Source organism: Poecilia latipinna, unplaced genomic scaffold (assembly GCF_001443285.1).
Source record: "Poecilia latipinna isolate Pla-1442-1.1 unplaced genomic scaffold, P_latipinna-1.0 Scaffold114, whole genome shotgun sequence".
Classification (NCBI taxonomy): Eukaryota; Metazoa; Chordata; class Actinopteri; order Cyprinodontiformes; family Poeciliidae; genus Poecilia; species Poecilia latipinna.
The window spans coordinates 595,012-614,954 of NW_015112730.1; the positions used below are offsets into that span (position 1 = coordinate 595,012).

Sequence of the window (19,943 nt, forward strand, 5' to 3'; positions counted from 1 at the left end):
AATGCATTATTATGTAAACACCACATATTAAATAATCTAAATAAGCATTGTATGCTTAATTAAATATGAGTTTATTTCACTATGTTTTCTTGGCCTGTGTTGTTTCATAATGTTCTGGTTCAGTATTTTGATTTGCTGGATATGATTACCTGTTTTTCTTTCCAGTTAATACATTCTTCCTAGGAATAATCTGATTGGATTAAAGAGACTTGTCTGTGATTGGCTGGTGATTTTGTTCATTTACATGGTGACAGTTGCAGGCAGGCTGAGAGCAGGAAAGTTGGAGTCATCAGAGCTGAGTGTGTGCCAGAGCATGAGAGAGTGTTTGTTTAATTTAAATGCACAAAATCTAATTTTTATTTGTTTACAAAGGTATGTGTGCACAGGTATATCTACGCATATTGGTCACTGGGCTCTCATCTTAATGAAAACAAAAATCACAGCATAAAAAACAACTCTTCTCGTCATCCCACAACTGGCTTTGAGAAAATATTGGTCTAGCAAAGTGGTTCTTGGTCCTCAGTGGTTCTCAGGACATATTTGCTGTTCCAGGTCTCTCTCTCTGCTGCAGCTCCCTGACCAGCAGAAACCTTTTGATCACCTATTTAAATACAGCAGGTGTGTGGCCTACGGGAAACACCTGAAACCTGAAGACCCAAGTGGAGAATCTCTGCTCTAATACTTAGGTGACAATGGTTGGAGTTCGCTTAAATGTGTCGCCGGTTCGATTTCCACTCTGTCCACCTCTGTCATCTCCTTGGGCAAAACACTCCTACCAACTTACCTGCTGGTGGTGGTCAGAGGGGCCGATAGTGCAATATGGCCGCCTGGTCTCTGTCAGCCTGCTCCAGATGTGGCTACAACCCAGCAGCCTGCCATCATCAGTGTGTGAATGGGAACGACTGATTTCATTATAGAGCCTCTTTGAGGATCCTGAAAAACGCTTTAAAAGTCTGATGTCACTTTGTAACATATTCAGAGTACAGCTTAATGGAAGCATGAAACAAAATACACACTTCTTTTCTCACTTTATTTTAATTAAGGGATGTAATAGCTTTATGACAAAGTTAATACTCAACTATTATCTAATAACACTACAAAGAGGTTTTAACCAGACTTATTTTTACACAATAGACATTACTAATCAGAGTCAATAAAAGGAAGAATGTCTTTTATGTATGTGCCAGCTGCAAATAACACAGAAAACACCAACACAGCACTATTCATGCAATGAAGTGGAACAGTGTTCCCAGTTCCAGACATCTCTCTGCTTGAGCCTGACTTTCTGTGGAACAGTCTTTCACATGTCCCAAAACTACAGAGACCATTATTATTAGGTTGACAGCTAGAGACAATTGAAGCCATCACAACACTCCTAAAAAGTGAAGAAACATTCACTGCTTAAAGGAAAACATGCTTATTAACGATTAGTCACTTTGGATAAACCACAGAACAAACTTATTTACAACTGCATCAGTGCAAGGGTTCACTAAAAACAGGCTACAACCTGTCACAAGAACACAAAGGTTCATCTTATTGGGAATGAAGATGAAATGAATGCATGCACACAGGCTTCACTCGTCACCCAGACTGCACATGCCAAAAATGACTACACTGAACACTCTGAGATTCTCTAACGCCAGGACTAATCTGCCTCTGTCACGGTAAGCAGGTGCAAGGTTAGATCTTATATATCTGATGACAGAAAAAACAAGAGATGCAAAGCATAAATCTACAGTCGAGTAGCAGGGAAGTGTGTTTTTTAGTCAAAGTCTCTGTTGACCAGGACCAGAGGAGCCACCAGAGTCCACACATAAAGGCCAATGCAGATCCAGCTGGAGGAGATCTTCACCCACACAGACGGCCACCTGCTGGTCATGGTCTCATATTTGGAGTCAGGGCTGCAGATACAGAGAAACATGCAACCAACAGGTTGGAATGAAGCCACTTCATACGGAAAATGGAACTTGCTCATAGTGTTCAGCTACAAGTTAAGCAACGTGATAAAATGTCATTTTGTGTGTGTGTGTGTGTGTGTGTGTAAAGGCATATGTCTTTGAGATTTACATTCACATCTATATCTTTCTAAACTACACACGACAGGGTGTTGGTGCTCAAATAGCCTCCTCCACTGTCTACATAACTTCAACAAATCACACAACAATACGAGTTAAATGGAAGATGTGCTCTATGCATACAGATGAAACCAGGAATTTACACACACTGAATGTTTGACTGAAGTCATACGGTAGTTATCTTACTTCTGAATTCAAAGAAATAACTAACTTGCCAAGTTTTCTAGCATATAGCAGACAGAAATTATTTTGGTAATTCTAACTAAACTAAAACAAGAAATGTTGCATTTAACTTCAGACAGTGAGAAAAAAAAACATGTTTGTGTCTTTTTATTCAGAATATGTAAATATGTGATTTCCACTGTATATTGTTCCAATAGAAACAGGGCTGACTGGATCAGAGAGACAGCTCTGACTCTTTACCAAACATTTCTGTCAAAAATCCTCTGAGCTCCTTTAGCAGTGCAGGATGACAGGAAGTGTGGCGAAGCATCGACTTCAGCACCAAGCAGAAAATGTCTGCCTGTACCATTCTTTTTAAAATAACAGAATAATCCTCAGAATCCTACCTGTACCAGTTGGTGAGCGTCATCATGATGTAGAGTGATGCTAGGAACAGCATGAAGTGGAAAAAGGAGTAAGAATAGGTGACCCCATCCTTCTCATTGTCCACAGCTCTGTTATGGCCGCTGCCCTCCTCAAAGCTGTCTGTCTGGGGTCCGTCCTCGATCAGAGCAGACTCATCAGTGGTCAGAGTCAACTTGTTCACCTGGGCATTTGAAGAATTGCGAATACTAATGGACAAACAGAAACACAACAAGTTAACAATGTGCAAGAGCCGTTTTTCAACCACTAATTTACTAATAATCTGAGCATCTCTGTCAGTTCAAAACAAGCTTTGACATAAAGAAGATTCCCACCTGGAGTACAGGACACACATGAGGAAAAGAATCAATCCCACAATCCCTTGAGCATCCCACCACGTAACCACATGGTCCTGACCTTTAGGGCTGGTGCTATTAAGCCCAATGATGCCCAGAAGGCTGGGGTTACAATCTCTGTCTGCAAAATACACACACACACACACACACACACACACACACACACACACACACAAACTCAAATCAAAAATGTCCAAACTTTCAGTTCACAAGTTCCTGAATATTAAAACTGAGTGACACAAAAGATGGAATACTACAGAGGGATCATAAACAAGCATTTTCATTTATTGAGGCATCCTCACAAGTTAATTTGTCAGTTATAATATACCTGCTGTATGTTTACATACATCAAATAAAAACACATATGTACCTTTTGTCATATGTGTGACAAAAGGTACATTTTGTCACATTCAGAACAAATGTTTCTTGTTTTAAGACAGAATTACCAAAGATATTTCTATTTACTAAACATCTGATTGTGAAAACATTAATACATAAATCTTTTCTCTCTCATTGTTGTGAGAATACTCTATTTCCTGTGTCCTGCTCCAGAAATCTTTTAAGTAAAGTAGAAAGTCAATTATAAGAAGCTAATTTAATGTGATTTTAACATATTTTATTTCTCTTCTCTTTTTTAAGCGCTGTGTTAACAGGACTCCATCATTAGAGTAACTAATAATTTGTAGACATGTTTGCTTACCAGGCTCATTGGTCATTGCAGACCAGGTCAAGTACATGGTGTACAGAGTGACCAGGGAGGATTGCAGCAGGCCAGATCTGGGCTGGGACTCCTTTATGAAGAATATGCAGCGTTAGGAAGAAAGTAGAGAACTGAAAATGTTCACAACCACTTTAATCTTTATCAAATTGCTCGACCTAAATTTTCTCATTGGTATCTAATAAAAACAAAGCGCATATTCTAAATTAATGGAATGAATACATAAACACATACAACACCTCTGAGATAAATTCTGAATTTATAGTATTAAAACGCTTAGTTTACTTGTTAAAGCTCCAGTATGTAACTTTAGAAAATATTTTTTTTTTACATATTTGTGAAAAAACTGTCGTGAGTGATAGCATTATGCATTTTCCAGGCATAAAGTGCCATTTCACACCACAATCATGTTACCTTCAGTTGTTATAAAAATGCTATTTATCAAATATGACTTGATTTTGTAATTTAACACCTTGAAATTGGGCTTCCGTCTCTTTAAAAACTCCTGCTCTTTCTTAAAGTCTGCCTTCAGGAAGTCATCACAACATGGCTGCTCTATTAACCCTTTAACAATGTTTTTACCAGCATTGCTCTGAGAAGTAGCTCATGCAATGAGCTCAGCAGTTCCACCAAGTGTTTGCTAATTGCTGTTGGCTAGTCTGAAAGAGCTGAGGGTCTGTGAAGCTAAAGCTCAGAAACCGCAGCTCAGCGGAGGAGCTTTGGCCTTCATGAAACTGATAAAGCCAGGATCAAAATATAAAGTCAGGCACTTTATGTTTTGGTCTGTCTGATGTAATTTTTAAACCTCAGACAGACCAACTGATGTAATTTTAAATGGTTGATGATTTGATCAATTACTCAGTACTTGATTAGACTTTTTACCAAATACTTTTTTACTCTTGCTTGAGTAATTACCTGGCTGGTTACTTTTTACTTCCACTTTTGTAAAAAAATAAAATAAAATGAAAAATATGCTGAACTATCGCTTCTCTTATTTGAGTACAACTTTTGGATACTCTGCCCAAATCTGGCCAAGATTAACTTGTTGGTGCTATGGCAACACTGGCTTTATCTCAGATCTTGTATTTCTGAATCCGACTTTTGTGAAAACAGCTCTCAGGTATATTTTTGATGACAGGATAAAGCATTACAACATGATGTAAAGCTGAAAAAAATCAATTTGACATAATACTGCCCCTTTAAATTACAAGATGTTGCTTTTTACAAGAGAACTTCAAAAAGAAGTGCTTATTACCTGAATCTGTGGTAGAACAGACATGACGGAGGCTGTGACGCACAGCAGCAAGTTGATGCTAATGAAGACCTTATTTTCAGTGCAGCCATCAGAATGGGTGTAGTAAACATAGAACAGAACCAAAGAGACCAGGGACAGGAGGTAGTTCAGCGCAGTAACTGAAAGTAGAGCTGCAAAAGCAAAGCAAAAGTCAATTTTAGATAAAGTCTGTTCAAAAACACAACAGGATGTACAGCGTAACAACAGTATACACACCTCTTCAAATGTTCAACCTACCACAAATTTCAATGTATTTAATTAGGATTTTATGTGATAGAACACCACAAAGTAGCACATAGCAGGAACGAGGAAGAAAATTAACAAATTGTTTTCAAAATAGTTTAGAGCGATTTTTGAAATCAGCTTAGCTGAAGCAAGTAAACATCTAACTCAGGCAGGCAGTGTGTCTTAAGGACCAGGGTGGGAACTCTGGCCTGCAGCACCAACAGCAGAAAGTCCATTAAAGTCTGGAGGTGTGTTACAGTTTTTAGTCAGCAGGTGGATCCAGAACATCAGGACCAAAAAACTCCATAACAAACATGGTTTGGTCTTCGCCATGGTGAGTATTATTTCATATACTGAGTTAGAACTTAAGATTGCTAAACAGGGTATGCTCCACCTGTTTCAGAAAGTAATAACATAGTTCATAATAATGCTGGTTACACATCTTACTTTTACCAGAGGTATTAAATAAATATCAAGTTATTTTAGGTTTGCAATACCTAAATCACACAATGTAACTTGATTTGTTTTTATGTGCTGCAGTAAATGATTCTTTTGTGGCATTTGATTTATATGGGTTTTGTAAGTAAGGTCCACTTATGCATTCTACAGAACAAGCAATAACCAATACAAATTGTGCATCGAAATTTCTTTTTCATTCGTATTACATTTTATTCATTTCCTTTTCCTCATTTATTTCAACCCATAAGGAGACAATTCATTTCTAAACACCATAGAATTAATTCAGAGTTTTCAAGAAATGGAGATAATAAAATCAGAAACATCATTTAAGCACTAAGTCTAGAACAAAATCAAATTTTTGGTCTACTGTCCTCAGAGGTCACATTAATGGAATATTTTCCGTATTTGACTGGTTATTTTTTTAAACGACGGGAAAATCTGAAACCCGTCGGTCATTTGACAGGTTATAATTCACCCCAATGACAGGTGCACATTGGCAGACATTATAGACTTTACGCAAAGATTTCATCGCAAAAGCAACTAAAATCAATTAATAAAAAATCCTTTCTGAATATCATCTCATGGTCTCTGAACAAAATGAGTCTTTCTCACCGGGAGCCGACAGCGTGTCATGGACCGGACGCTTTTGAGCGTCTGGTTAGGAAGCGCTTTCCAAATCTTTGGTTGAAATGGCGCGTTTAATTTCAGTCTCCATTACATACAGAACAGAGAAAACTAAAAAGAATGCAACGTTGAGTTAATCAATTTATAGTCTAAACAGAGGAGCCGGTCGTTTATCTTGAGGAAATAAATGACGATGCAGAAGTTAATTAGACTGTAACAAGCTCAGTCTGCTGAATAACCAATGCGGACGCGGCTCCGCCGCTGCAAAGAATTAAACTTAACTCAGCCTGCAGTTTTAACAAATGGAGTTGGAAGACGTTACCCTCCCGTTCCCAGGAGAGCGGCAGACATAACATCTGTCAGTTTCGGAGAAGCGAAACCATGTAAAAACAATCCTCGTAAAAGCGCAGGCCCAGACGGCACAAGGTAAAAAAAACTTCAATTGATCGGTTTGGATCAGACAGATCCAACTGACTGATGAACTAGGGCTGATTTCTCTGCCGATGCAACCAGGAGGAATTTGTGAGGCTGTGCGTTCAGATCCCAGCGGGCAAAGTGCTGGGGTCTGAATTTAAGTGAAGTTGTTTAACTTCATTTATTATAAGTTAATGGGGCCACAGTCGGTGGTTTTTGTCATGGAGAAAAAGTTAGATGCATTCATCTGCTTTATGTGTGATGGGATCTGAATTCATGGTTCAACTAGGTGAATAAAAATAAATAATAAAAATGGGGCTGAATAGCCGATGTTAATATGATTATAATCATAAAATCATATTAACATATTAATCATATCATGATTATCATGATAATCATGATATGATTATCATGATATGATAATCATATCATGGTTAATATGATTATAATCATATTAACCAGAGGGTTAGAGCCCCAGTTAAATGAGATTTAACTGAAGTCCTCAAAGGGGTGCAGGTTTTAATGCTTTCTCAACTAAAGTTCTACAGCTTTTTATTTCTCTTTCTCACTGTTTAAATCTAATGTTTTTATCTTTGCTTTTCATCTAGTTATTAACTTATTTTTATTTCTCTTTCACACTGTCTATGTAAAGCCCACCCGGAAAATGTCCCAGTTCAACGAATCTATATCTAGGGGTGTGAGAATCCTTGTTAAATGCCGTTTATCTAAAGTCCCACGGGGTTTAGAGTCCCAGTTGATGGCGTTTCAACTAAAACCTAGAGGTTGGAGTCCTTGTCAAACGGTGTTTTTGACTAAAGTCCCAGAGGGTTAAAGCCCCAGTTAAACAACATTTAACTGAAGTCCTAAAAGGGATGCAGGTTTTAATGTTTTTATCTTTTTTAATCTTTTTCAAAATGTCTTTCTCTTTCTCACTGTTTATTCAATGTCACATGCTGTTTTTATTTTATTTATGTAAAGCACTTTGAAATGCCTTGCTGCTGAAATGTGCTATACAAATAAAATGTGATTGATTGATTGATTGATTGATTGATTGATTGATTGATTGATTGATTGATTGATTGATTGATTGATTGATTGATTGATTGATTGATTGATAATTTGACGGGTAAAAATAGAACATGACTGATTTTTTTGAATGCTGTCCGCCAAAATGACAGAGAACAAAAAAGTCTAGCGCGACCTCTGACTGTCCTTCTAGCCAAATTAGAATTTGTCCTTTAAAACTCTAATGTTAAACAGTGTTAAAGAGTAATTTTCCAGTAGACATTTTAATTTTCCCCTAACACGTAAGACAAAACCAAAATATATCACCTGTCATGTTTTGTATGTTTAAACTCCTAAGGTTGTTATCCTACCTGCATACCAACAGCGAGAGTTGCCCTCTTCCATCTTCTCCACCCAGGACTCGTTCCAGGAATGAGCAAAGTCAATGAGTAAAACCAGCTGGATGAGGATGAAACAAAAAGCTCCTGCCATCCCAATGTAGAACCACACTGCAGAGCAGAGCAAGGAGAACAAGCTTTATATGTGAACTTAGTGATGACTACAGGGAATTCACCTTCAGTTCTCCTTGATTTAAATCACTGGTACCTCTACTTATGGACATAAAGACTAGTTGTTGTTTTTTAGTTTGTTTTCTTTTCTAAACAGGGAACATTGGTACGACTGGTTTCAGATCATTTCACTTCTGCAAGAAACATGCCAACCACAAAGGATCCCTGCATCTTTTTTTACATAATACAAGTGAATTCACTGACATCACAGGATGTGTGTTTTTGTTGTTGTTGTTGTTGTTGTTGTTGTTTTGTTTTCAGATTGGATGTGACTGGAGAACCAAAGCTGAGTTTACAGTATTCACCTGAGGAAATGTTTTTCAGGGATGTCTCCTCCCTCTGGCTGAGATCTGTCATTGTGACTGTTTAATGTATTCAGCACCTTCATTAAAGGACGGGTGGTGTTTTCTATCCTCAACATTCATGTGCCTCAAGTTCTGCTGGTCAGATGGACACTGAAGAATCATCTACACACTGTCTGCTATTTGCTCCCACAGACATGCTGGCACTGCTGTTGTCTCAGAGTTGAATCATTAGATTACATTTCCCTTGCTGCACCGTCTTCTGTTACTCTTTATGATTCTGGGTGATTCTGGGTTGGTGACTACATCATGACGTGGGTTAGAGTTAGAATACTGGTGGGCCGACTACAAGCCTACTATTCCTTGTTGGGACCTTACAGTGCATTGCTGAAGAAGCATGAAGAACAAGTAGAGATACTCAGAACAAAAATACGATCTAAAATCCAAAATTTTACCCCAAAACATTTTTGTGTCTGATTATTAACTCCATTACTGACAATGTCAATCAATATTTACTGCAATGCTGTTCTTTACCTCTCAGAGATAAAGAATGAATGAGGATAATTCAGTCATTTATCACAAAAATAACATTATTTCATTTTTTTAATGTCCACTAGGAAAACCTACACAGTTAAAAAATAATGCCCAAAGGAAAGGAATACTTACCAGTAGCGAAAGGTCCTTCTGAGATAAAAAACGAACCAACAGTGATGCCAAGAGCTGCGACAAACTTGAAGAACCAAAATCTGGTACAAAAGAAGAAAAAATGAGAGGGAAGACAAATACCAGTCAGTCAGGTTGATGCTGATTACTGTTAAACTCCAGCAAATGCAGCTGGAGTTAAAGCATTTCCAAACCACTCCTAAAAATCATAATAGTAAATTAAAGGAAGATACCCATTTGAAGAATTTCTATATATATAGACTCACCCATTGTGAAGTGCTGCTCGGGGGTCTTGGCTGCTCTTTACTTTGATCATAAGCAAAGAGAACAGTAAGAAGAACATGGCCATTCCAAAGCAAACCCGATACACAGCCTTGTAGCCAACCAGAACGTCACAGTTCACTTTGCCATCTAAAGCAGATAAAGATGAACCAATCCCTCCTTCACAGAATCCTGGAATCTACAGTGATACAAAAGAAGAAATCTTAGTAAACATCCACAGAAAGCATCATAGCAAAACTCAGAGTCCGGAAAAATGTCAAACATGGATAAATGCCAGAGACTTGGCCAAATGTGTCTGACACAATGAGAGAAGGACACATAGATACAGTGACAGAAAAGATGGCTAGGCATATATTTGCCAGATTAAAAATACATAGTAAGACTAATAATAATAAATCTCATAAATGGTGCCGCAGATTATATTTACTGCATGTTCCACATATTGTGTGGACAAAAGATGTCTGAGTGGGACAGATTATTGCAGCAGGACTGCTGAGAATATTTATGCAATAAAACCAAAAAACCATAATTAAACTTCACTATTGTGACTGATTATTTAACAACCAAAAATTAATACCAACAGCCATCAGAGACCAGAAACCAATCACTGAGAAAAAAAGAAATTGAAGATAAAACAAATAAGAAGAATTCCCTCTCTCAAAATTCCTTTACAGGCTCATATGAAACATTAATTTTTTGCAAAGCAATTTAACACTCCTTACATATTTAAGCTCAGACTCTCGTGATTCAACATCAATTTCTCTGTGGTTTCCTGTAAATACCTTCACGGACCTGATGTATGACTCATTCGAAAAGGTTCTGATTTCTCATCCAAATTCAAAGAAAACATAACCAGATAAAACACTTGTCAAACAAGGGATAACTATTTGACTCCACCTTCTTAAATCTTTTCTAAATGTCATTTCTAGCAGCAAAATTCAACTGTTTTTCCAACTATATGTCACTGACAAATGTTTTTATACGCTAGGAACAGTTTGAAGGCAGTTATTTATGGTGACACATTACCTTTTTGAGCTGGCCCTCCATGCCAGGCATCAACATGATGCAGGCAACAGCCACTCCCAGCAGCAAGAAGCAGGCGTAGATGAGACGAGTCATGGTCGAGTTATTTCCACTTGGACAGCATCGACACAACAGACAGGGGGCGCTGCCACAGAGGCAGGGGATCTGCGTAAACAAACTTGGTTAGCTGAGGACAGAAAAAGGGAGAGGTATTTCTGATCCTAGTTGTGCAACAGTGAGGCTATTAAATTACTTGTTATCGTGTATAAATAGATGGTGATGTGTTAAACAGCGCAGGTGGAACATAACATCCACCTGTCTTGTACACATAATAAACGAATCACTTAGCTAGCTAAGCGTAGGCTTTTTACCCAGTCACTTATCACCGGAATATTACAGGCTGCGTCACCACTCGATCAAAACAAAGCGAGTTTGCGGCCTAAACCTCCAACGCTGGAATAGATTTCTGTTGAGAACCGTTTGTTCAGCCACAAAGGCGGAAGAGATGTAAAGCCTTTTCCCCTAATGGTTTTGCTTTCCTTTCTTTCTTGTTAATGGTTGTTGTCAGGCTTCTGTTCTGCGAGTTTGTTCTCTTTAAAAATAAACAATAATGGAGAGACTGAATATCATTGTAACAAGTTAAATATTTCTTTCGGATGTGTATTTTTTGGATTTCAAAAAGCTTCTCACCCAGCTAGCCATGGAACAGAGTCCCAGAACGGCTCCCATGGTGCAGTCAAGCTGATGGCGGATGTTTTTCTGAAGATGGATGTAACGCACAACAGCCTCTTCTTCTGAAAGAACGTTCACTCATCTGCTGCCCTCTTGAGGACGACAGAAGAACATTTCAGTATCTGCTCAACTGAATACGTTAATAATAAATAAATAAACGAGCCGCATTAACGGTAACGGAAGAAAAAAATGGAATAATAAATAAATACAGCAATACAAAAATGTTGACCAATTGTAAATAATATGTCTTAAACTTTTAAAGGTGTGGTGATGTAGACCTATCAGACCAAAACATGAATCAATATTGATTCCTTAACTTTAATTCAATATAAAATCAACACAAATATGCATGTAATTCCAAATTCAGATGATGGTTGAATCAACTTTGATATAGTGTCAGTTATGTGAAATCCTAACATTGATTCAACATGTAAGTCACCGACCACTTTCAATATCGTTTCAATGTCAGGCTTCAACATGGATTGCCTGACAATATTTTAGCATTGATTCTTTCATATTTTGCTATCTGGGATCTGAATCATAAACCATTTCAAAAGGCTGTCAGTCACCCCTTTGACATTCTGTTTCTATATGGCCACACTTCACCCAGCCTTGTTCTGCATGTTGTTTTATATAAATTTATATCTTTCCATTTCAAAGTTCATTACTCTTTCATTAGTCATCCAAGTTTCAGAAATTACAATTATGCTAAACAGCTGTTGAAATGTCTGAGTTTCTATATAAACTTCGGTTATTGAAGTGAATTAAAGTGTTTAACCACACAGTACGGTCTTTCGTGTACTTTGCTCTAGAATTTAGTTAAATCAAAAAAGGGTTGGGGTCATCCACTGGGGATAAGCGTGAATGATGAAGGATGGATGGTTGGGGTCATATGTCCTGATTTTCTGATCCATACATGGGAAGAATCTTGTAAACCCCCGATTTTCTATTAGATTCAAAACTAAATCTGCAGCAGTTTTATAATGACTATCATCTAATAGAGTCAATGAAAAGATTTAAGTAAACTACTTGCAACTTGTTACACTCCATGGCCAGAAAATCCAATTAAACAAAAATTCAGTCAATTCAACCACACATACCCTCTATTTTACTTTAGTTATCAAACAGTGTATTAAGCTCAGTTTATTATTCAATTTAGCAAACCCAGCAGATCTCATCAAGTCATTGGCAGTTGCTCTTGCTGTGTCATTGAGTTTATAGCTCATGCTGAGCATTCATGTAGCAACGATGGAGAGGAAAAACTCCAGCCTAACAGGAACAAACCCCAAGGAGAACTAGAACCTGGCTCAGTATGAGCAGCGAGCCACTGACGGGACGCTAAGACAGAGCAAATATACAAAAATAGAAAAGGAAGAGCTGATGTAAGAGTACTACCCATGTTGATGAAAAGTAAATACCAGGAGAGGGAGAAGGTTTAGTTGTTGGGAGTATGATCTCAGCATCCCTCCAGGAAGCTATCACAGCCAAATGGAGTGCCTGAAAAAATAATGTCATGTATGCTTTTTGTTTGGATGTCCAATACTTTATCACAATTTTCTTTAAATGACTATGTTATTTTTTTTAGGTTGAGGTTTTAACAGTGTCTTGTAGTGAACTGTTGGAATCTTGCAGTTTTTCAATATAGTTGTGCATATATTGTAGGTTTGATCTGAGTTATTTTATTGTGCAGTGTAAATGCTTATTTTTTTCTCCTTGTGATGATCTATCATCAGTTCTCTGGTGTATTGTCTCACCAGCAGTTATTGCCCACCTTAGCTCTGCTCAGTCCTTGCATTCTGAGCCTACTAGGTTGGGTTGAAGCTTATTTTGTTTTCCATCCCTCCCCAGATTCCATCAGTCATTGTGATGGATCTTCAATAGAGATGTTGCCTGTCTTGTGATTGTCCTAAACAGCTCAACAGTAAGTCTAGTATATTTTGACTTCCTCCCATTGCCTCTGTTCTTAAACAATGGAGATCCAGAGTCTCTGGATCTCCTTCAATCTACTATCATCCTTATAATTTTTGTAAATAAACCGTTACCTTCTTCATTCTGTCTCCTTAGTGGTTTTTGAGTGGCAGCTTTTGTAAGTGCTTAAGGTTTTTTCTAACAAAACAATGAAAACTAAAATTATGACAAGGAAAGAGCAGAGAAATTAGAGATAAAGTTATGCAGAAGTTTAAAACATGATTGTTTTGAAACAATATGAGCACTATTTAATCAATTATAGGAACCACAGATTCATACTGTTGGAGAGCCCAAGACAACTATTCATCACTCCTTAAGTCTGGACTTCATGGTAGATTAAAGATAATAAGAAAAAGTTATCAAATCTGACAGCTGACAAGGAGAGACAGAGGCTACGTACTGTCCGTTGTTGATTTATAGACACAATAGCACATAAAACCCATGATCAGTGGATTGTTTTTCTGTCAGTCTGGTACCTTAAAACCTCCTGGGAAGTTTGTTCTTATTTTCCATGTTGTTACTGGGAAAGACTGCAATAACATTCTAATCATCTTTTAAAAATATCTTTTATAACTTGGCATGAATTATATAGTTTAAAAGTATATTAAAACTTAGAAATTGGGTTTCTGTTGCTTTAAAGACTCCTGATCTTTCTGAAACTCTGCCTTCAGGAAGTCATCACAACATGGCTCCTCTATTAACCCTTTAACGTTCTTACCAGTGTAGCTATGAGAAATAAATCCTAAAATGACCTCAGTAGATGAACAGTTCCACCAGGTGTTTGCTGATTGCTGCTGCTAGTCTGAAGGAGCTAAGTGGGAGTAGCGGGGGGTAGGGGGGACTCTGTGACGTGGAAGGTCCAAAATGTGGAAACCACAGCTCTGAGGAGGAGCATTCATCTTGAAGGCGGTGCTAGGTCCAGCCAGGCGTTTTGTACAGCTGAATGGTTGCCATAGGAGACTAAAGGCTTTCTCAAACATACATACATACCTAATACTCCAAGTATTTTTTGAGGTAATAACATTATAATATGACATAAAGCTCAATAAAGTTAATTTTACATAAATATGCCCCTTTAACACAATTGTGTGCACTAATCCCAACCCTCTGTGTTGGACAATCACATCAAATACCTAAAACGATACACTAAGGTTTATAGTTAGAATGAGGCAAAGTGTAAAAATTCAAATGGTGAGGGACTGTACATTTAGACGGTGTTACTGAACCCAATACACCAGCTGTGGCTCCACTCAGAACACAGAAAGGTTCAACCTTACCTGGAGTAACCAGGGAGTCATTCTAATGTGAACTCCAGTCAATGTTCCATCAGACATCATGAACTAAAACACTACCTGGAGCCACAACACTGTGATGTGACCACTCCACTCTGTCAATGTGAGCAAGAAGACTGTGTATGTAAATTTGTATTATCGACGTCATGTGACAAACACTGAACATCATGTGGGATTTTCTCAATGCTGCTCAGTGCCACTTCTGTCTATTGTACGTCTTTTGTTCAGGGTTTTTCTGCTTATTGGATAGAAATAGTCAAACACTACCCATTGGTGTGTCTAGGTATCTTGAACAGAAGAGGACCAGCATATTAGTTACCAGCTTGTCATTAATTAAAATGTCAATGCAGTGAACCCTGTCTATTCATCCGGATTTATTTGCAATGCATATCTAAAGTATCTGGTGGAAAATGCTGCTTGTAAAGCTGGAAGAACTGGACAGAATGTCCCCAGACACACTACTAACTGGCACTCGCAAAACAACCAATCCAGAAGCTGCATTTATTTTCTTTGGCTGTACCTCCAAGAAAAGAGATAAGAAAGACAGCAGATATTACCTTCTGCTGTAGTTCTCAGAAGGTTTCCACTACATGTACTAATCAGTGTGTGAACTATTGGACAGACTCCTCTAAGTGTTTTTAGAGGGTGCCCTCAGTTGGTTGTTGTCCTGAGTCTTGCAAATATCAGGGGATCCACTGTGACACTATCAGGGCCCAATAACATGTGCTTCACACATCGTTTACATCTTATTTTACAGATCTTCACCTGCAAATATCTAACATGTACTTGAGATGCAAACAGCATGCTGACAATGGAGTGAGAATTTTCCTTTCAAAGAAGAAAGTTTCATTTTTTTCTGGGTCAGTCACCAAAATGACTGTGCATTCTTTTTTTTATTTCAGGCAAACTGAAACATTTGTCAGTTTCTAAAACACGAATGGAAAGTGACAATTTTGAATTGGATAACAGAACAAATAGACCAACAGACTGCTGAGGTTTCTCACTCAAAGCTAACCTTCTGTCCATTTATTGTCAGTATTGAAAATCCATCCAAAAATAATGGTTGGATTTAACAAGATGCCAAGTGACGACTAATGTAATAGTTTTCTCTGTATCCATTTCTTTTCTGTGGAAATGATATCCACAGAACTCACAGAGGCTGGGGAGACGGAGTTGATATTGCAAAACAGTCAGTGGAGTTAGTCCTTATAGGTCAGTGTTCATCTCTGTTCAGCCTTCTTCCTCTGATTTGCAGTATACTGGAAAGTGATTTCATCATGAAACACGAATTAGTGGCAGAAGACGAGCTGCTCATCATTCCTGATTCCTTCATCTTTTAGCCATCTTGAAAGTTTTTAGTCCAGAAGAAAGGACAGGTGTGGTCATGGTACACAGGAAGGATGTCACCTCCAATCCAGCCTCTGAACAAACATGTTAGACTTGATCCGTGCTCCTCTCTGAAGAGCAGAACAATCTGCAGGTCATTGTCCGAGCCGCTGGTGACAGGCACTGTAATGCTGCAGGGCACCAAACAGGTCTTCATACAAAACGTTTTTGTGGGAGGGCAGGGAACTGATGGGAACAAAAAACATAGATCAGACGATAAAAACAAATAAGAACTGAAGATATCAAGGACACAGCTGAGTAGTATTCATGCCGCCCCTCACAAGATGCCACCCTGGGTGGTTGCCCATATCAGAAACTGCCACTGAACCAGAGCCAGGAGGCGGGTCTTAGTGCTGTCACTCAACGTTACATACTGGCTGCTAACTGTGATAATGGCGGAGAAACAACTTAGTGTTGCAAGAAAACCACATGCCAGTCATCAATAGTCATGCTAACTAGCCTAGCATTCACAATAGGATCTGGTGATGGGGAAAAATTGTAACAGCAGCAGAGAAAAAGGGGAGGAAGCAGAAGGAGAAGCAGACTGTGATTGACAAGTACTAAGACCCGCCTCCTGGCTCTGATTGGTTGTTTCTAGTTAGCACTAGAAGGAAGTGGAGCTCACGAATTTCACAGATTATCTGTCTCATAGCATACTGTAATGACAGAGTGACAGTTTTAATAAATATGTAAAACAATATATTTTTTGTAAAAGTTACATAGTCCAACTTTAAGATCCACCAGTGTAAAATGTTAATTCTTGCCATTTTTCAACTGATCTTAACATTTTGATCAGGAGTGTATGCACCGCTACATTTTGTGTGATGAGGCTGAAGGACAGACAGCAGCTTACACAAACTCTGTGAGTCTGATGTGCCAGGGGAGGAAACCCAGAGTGCTGTTCACAGCACCAAACTTCACCACCAACTCAGGGTCTGGGATATTTTTTGATTCTGAAAAAATAAATAAAACACAAGGCATATGTATTAAATGTCACAGTTTGAGGAAGGTTGGATAACACTACATGATGAAACTGAACAAACTCGAACAAACTGAACCAACAGGTGTTCACCAGGTCTCTAAAAAACAGACCCACTGTAAGACATCAAATGTGCCTGTTCATCTAAAGTTCTAGAACTACCAAGAAGGAAAAGGCCTGAAACAACACATATCCTTCATATATCAAAATATCTAAAGGAAATAAATATTATGGATTTTTTTATTTCAAATTAAAGGTAAGATAATATTGCTAATGCACATGTGTTTGTTAAAGGTATGCCTAATACTAACAGGAAATACATCTTTCAAACCGTAATAGTAATAAGTTTATAAAAACTTCTAAATCTAAGAGGGAATAATCCCTTTCCAGACTTTTTGAGGAGTGTTTCTTTTATGTCTTTATCTTTTCAATCTTATTTTTGATAATAAATGCAGACAACTGCAAGAATAATGCACAGCAGAAACCCGTGTTAAGCATTTATTAATGTACTGATGCATACGAGTCATACCTCTGAGAAGTACATCCAACACGGAGACGCTGATGTCTTTAGAGCTCCATTCCTTCTTCTCCACAGAGTGACAAAGTTTTCTTGCTGCCTGGACAATACTGTGTTTTCCATCCTCTGGAGACAGCACCTTCACTATGGGTCTACAGGACACAACTGACAAACATCCAGAGTCAAAGTACAAGAATCAGCAGTGAAAAAATTTGGAGACATCATTTCAACATTCTCAGGACCTGAAAACTAATTTAGATGACTTTCTAACACATGAAGTATAAAGGGATCTATCGTATTTTTTAATAGAAAGTATTATGAGTACATTAAAGCAAGCCACTTACTGCTTTTTCAGCTATGTAAAGCACAATCTACTGGTGTTGTAAGCAAACCGGATCCTTACACAACCAAAAGAAATTACTACGGCCTTTCATTAGGAGGAAAAATATCTGAAAAATCTGATAAAACTGTAATACTCCAGTTATCTGGACAATATAACAAGGCCTTTTTGAATTAATTAACACTCGGCTTATATAATTATTCCTTGAAAGAGGGAGGCCTCCTCACAATCATGGGTGGAGGTAGTGATGAATGTGAAGAGAAGATTTAGCATCAATCTATCAAGATATTAATTTTTCAAAGTGTAAAACAAGCAAAATAACATTCAGATAAAAGTTTTTTTTTTTAAATACCTAAAAGTCCCAACTGAGGTTCTGTTTTAAATTCTTACCAAAGTGTTGGGGTTTGTCTGTGCCGTTTCTCAGTAACTCCATGTTGAATGCAGAGTCATCTCCACCCAACAGGTTGTGCTGTTGTTTCACTATCTCCTCCTGAAGAGAAGAGTTGTTCTTCTGGAAAATACCTGATGAAAAACATGCAAGTCAAAACGTAATTTCACTGAGAATGGAAGTAATTGAGGTTTTGCTTCTTACTGGGCAAGCATTCAGAAATATTACATTTCCTGAATCATTCAAGTGACTGAAATCCTTCTGTGGTTTGCTCAATTCAAACGGTTTTCCATTAATCTACATTTCTTTATAAAAATGTTCAGCATGGTTCTAAATTTTGAAATACTAGTTATCGTCAACTGACCTCATCCCAAGCACTCCATTTTACATCTCATTATTTGCATGTATTTACATATTTCGAGTTTTTCCTAACAGAAAAAAACGATCATCATAACAAAATGGTAATAACAGAAACTTAAAAGATTTATCTTCGTTCAGGTCTGAAGTGAGCGAAAAGTATTAGTGAAAATGTACATCGTTTTTAATTATGCTTCGGCCCTTTTCTACTGGACCTAAAAGTTTAAAGTGTGACCAATCAACTTTTGAGGGAGCGTCAATGACTAAAACTAAGAGCATACACAGCGCAAAGAAATGATAAACTAACACTGTAAGCCTGGCAAACAAAAGTTTTTACCGTGATGATCATAGACGCTGACGTAGGAAACACCGACAGCCATACACCAGACCACCATGTTGGCGATGTCCGTGAAGCTGAGCTCCTCCTCAGCCACTACAAGGCCGATGTGGACCGGTAGTTTCTCCAGCGAAATCCCGTCAGATATCCAACGTGACCGACGGCTTCCAGCGCCTTTGCCATCACCATCACCGTCAGAACTCTGGTTAGCATCGGCCTTCTTCTGCTTGAACTCAGCCACAGGAACCGGCAGCAGCAGCGCAGCCATTGTCCGCTGCCAGAAACGGCCTTTCCATGTTCGAAGACGGACTCGGAGCCAGGAAACCGTCGCTCTTTTGATGCGGACTAAAGCTAAAAGAAGGCGCCAAATAAGGCCGTAAAGCAACGCCATTGCTGGCCTTGTAAACGGAAAGGAGAATGTCTATCTACAGAGGTTTCATCAGTTTCTTCTTCTGTATTTGAAAACGGGTGTCACACAGCTTTAAAGTTTATTACCGCCACCCGGCGTGGGAATTAAAATCTCCTCCAAAATCTAAACAAGGCTTTAAAAAGTGATCCACCGACATATTCCAATCTTGCTGTGGAATCACTTTAGTTTAAAGCGATTATAACTGACACAAAAACTAGCCTGTGAAAACAGGCGTTACATCGCAGATTCCTGTATTAATCACAGACTTGCAATCATTATCAATAAATTGTTTTTCCATTCTATTACCTAATAACTTAAATGAAATGTATTAATTCTACTATAATCTGAACTATTTATTTATATGTGATTAAAGACGTCCTCTTTATCGGATCTTCTTCATTTTCTATAGGTAAGGAGTTTGATCAAATGTCCATGGGAATTAATTGTTTTTTTATTATTATTTTAAATCAAATTGTGTGCATCAGACTTCACTATTATGGCAAACTTAGTCATGAAAAAACAATACAGTCTTACGTTCTTACAACCAAGGAATTTGACATGGTTTCACACACTCACAGTGTACAACATTAATGATATATAAACTAAAATAAAGGTTAAAAAGAACAATACAAGCATACACCCAA

General features: G+C 38.0%; 2 protein-coding genes across 2 annotated transcripts; both read right to left on the bottom strand.

Annotated features, from left to right (window-relative positions):
- Positions 1 to 1,011: 1,011 nt before the first annotated feature.
- Positions 1,012 to 11,393, bottom strand: serinc1 (serine incorporator 1). Its single transcript, XM_015028123.1, has 10 exons — positions 11,285 to 11,393; positions 10,598 to 10,759; positions 9,556 to 9,749; positions 9,293 to 9,372; positions 8,127 to 8,264; positions 4,990 to 5,159; positions 3,717 to 3,807; positions 2,996 to 3,137; positions 2,645 to 2,869; positions 1,012 to 1,901 (listed from the first exon to the last, which is right to left on the bottom strand). The coding sequence occupies exons 1-10, from the start codon at positions 11,321 to 11,323 to the stop codon at positions 1,763 to 1,765; spliced, it is 1,380 nt and encodes a 459-aa protein (XP_014883609.1). The 5' UTR covers positions 11,324 to 11,393; the 3' UTR covers positions 1,012 to 1,762.
- A 4,042-nt stretch (positions 11,394 to 15,435) lies between these two features.
- On the bottom strand, positions 15,436 to 19,530 carry nus1 (NUS1 dehydrodolichyl diphosphate synthase subunit). The gene is made up of 5 exons (XM_015028125.1): positions 18,891 to 19,530; positions 18,199 to 18,330; positions 17,481 to 17,633; positions 16,826 to 16,925; positions 15,436 to 16,158 (listed from the first exon to the last, which is right to left on the bottom strand). The coding sequence occupies exons 1-5, from the start codon at positions 19,279 to 19,281 to the stop codon at positions 16,068 to 16,070; spliced, it is 867 nt and encodes a 288-aa protein (XP_014883611.1). The 5' UTR covers positions 19,282 to 19,530; the 3' UTR covers positions 15,436 to 16,067.
- Between the last annotated feature and the right edge of the window lie 413 nt (positions 19,531 to 19,943).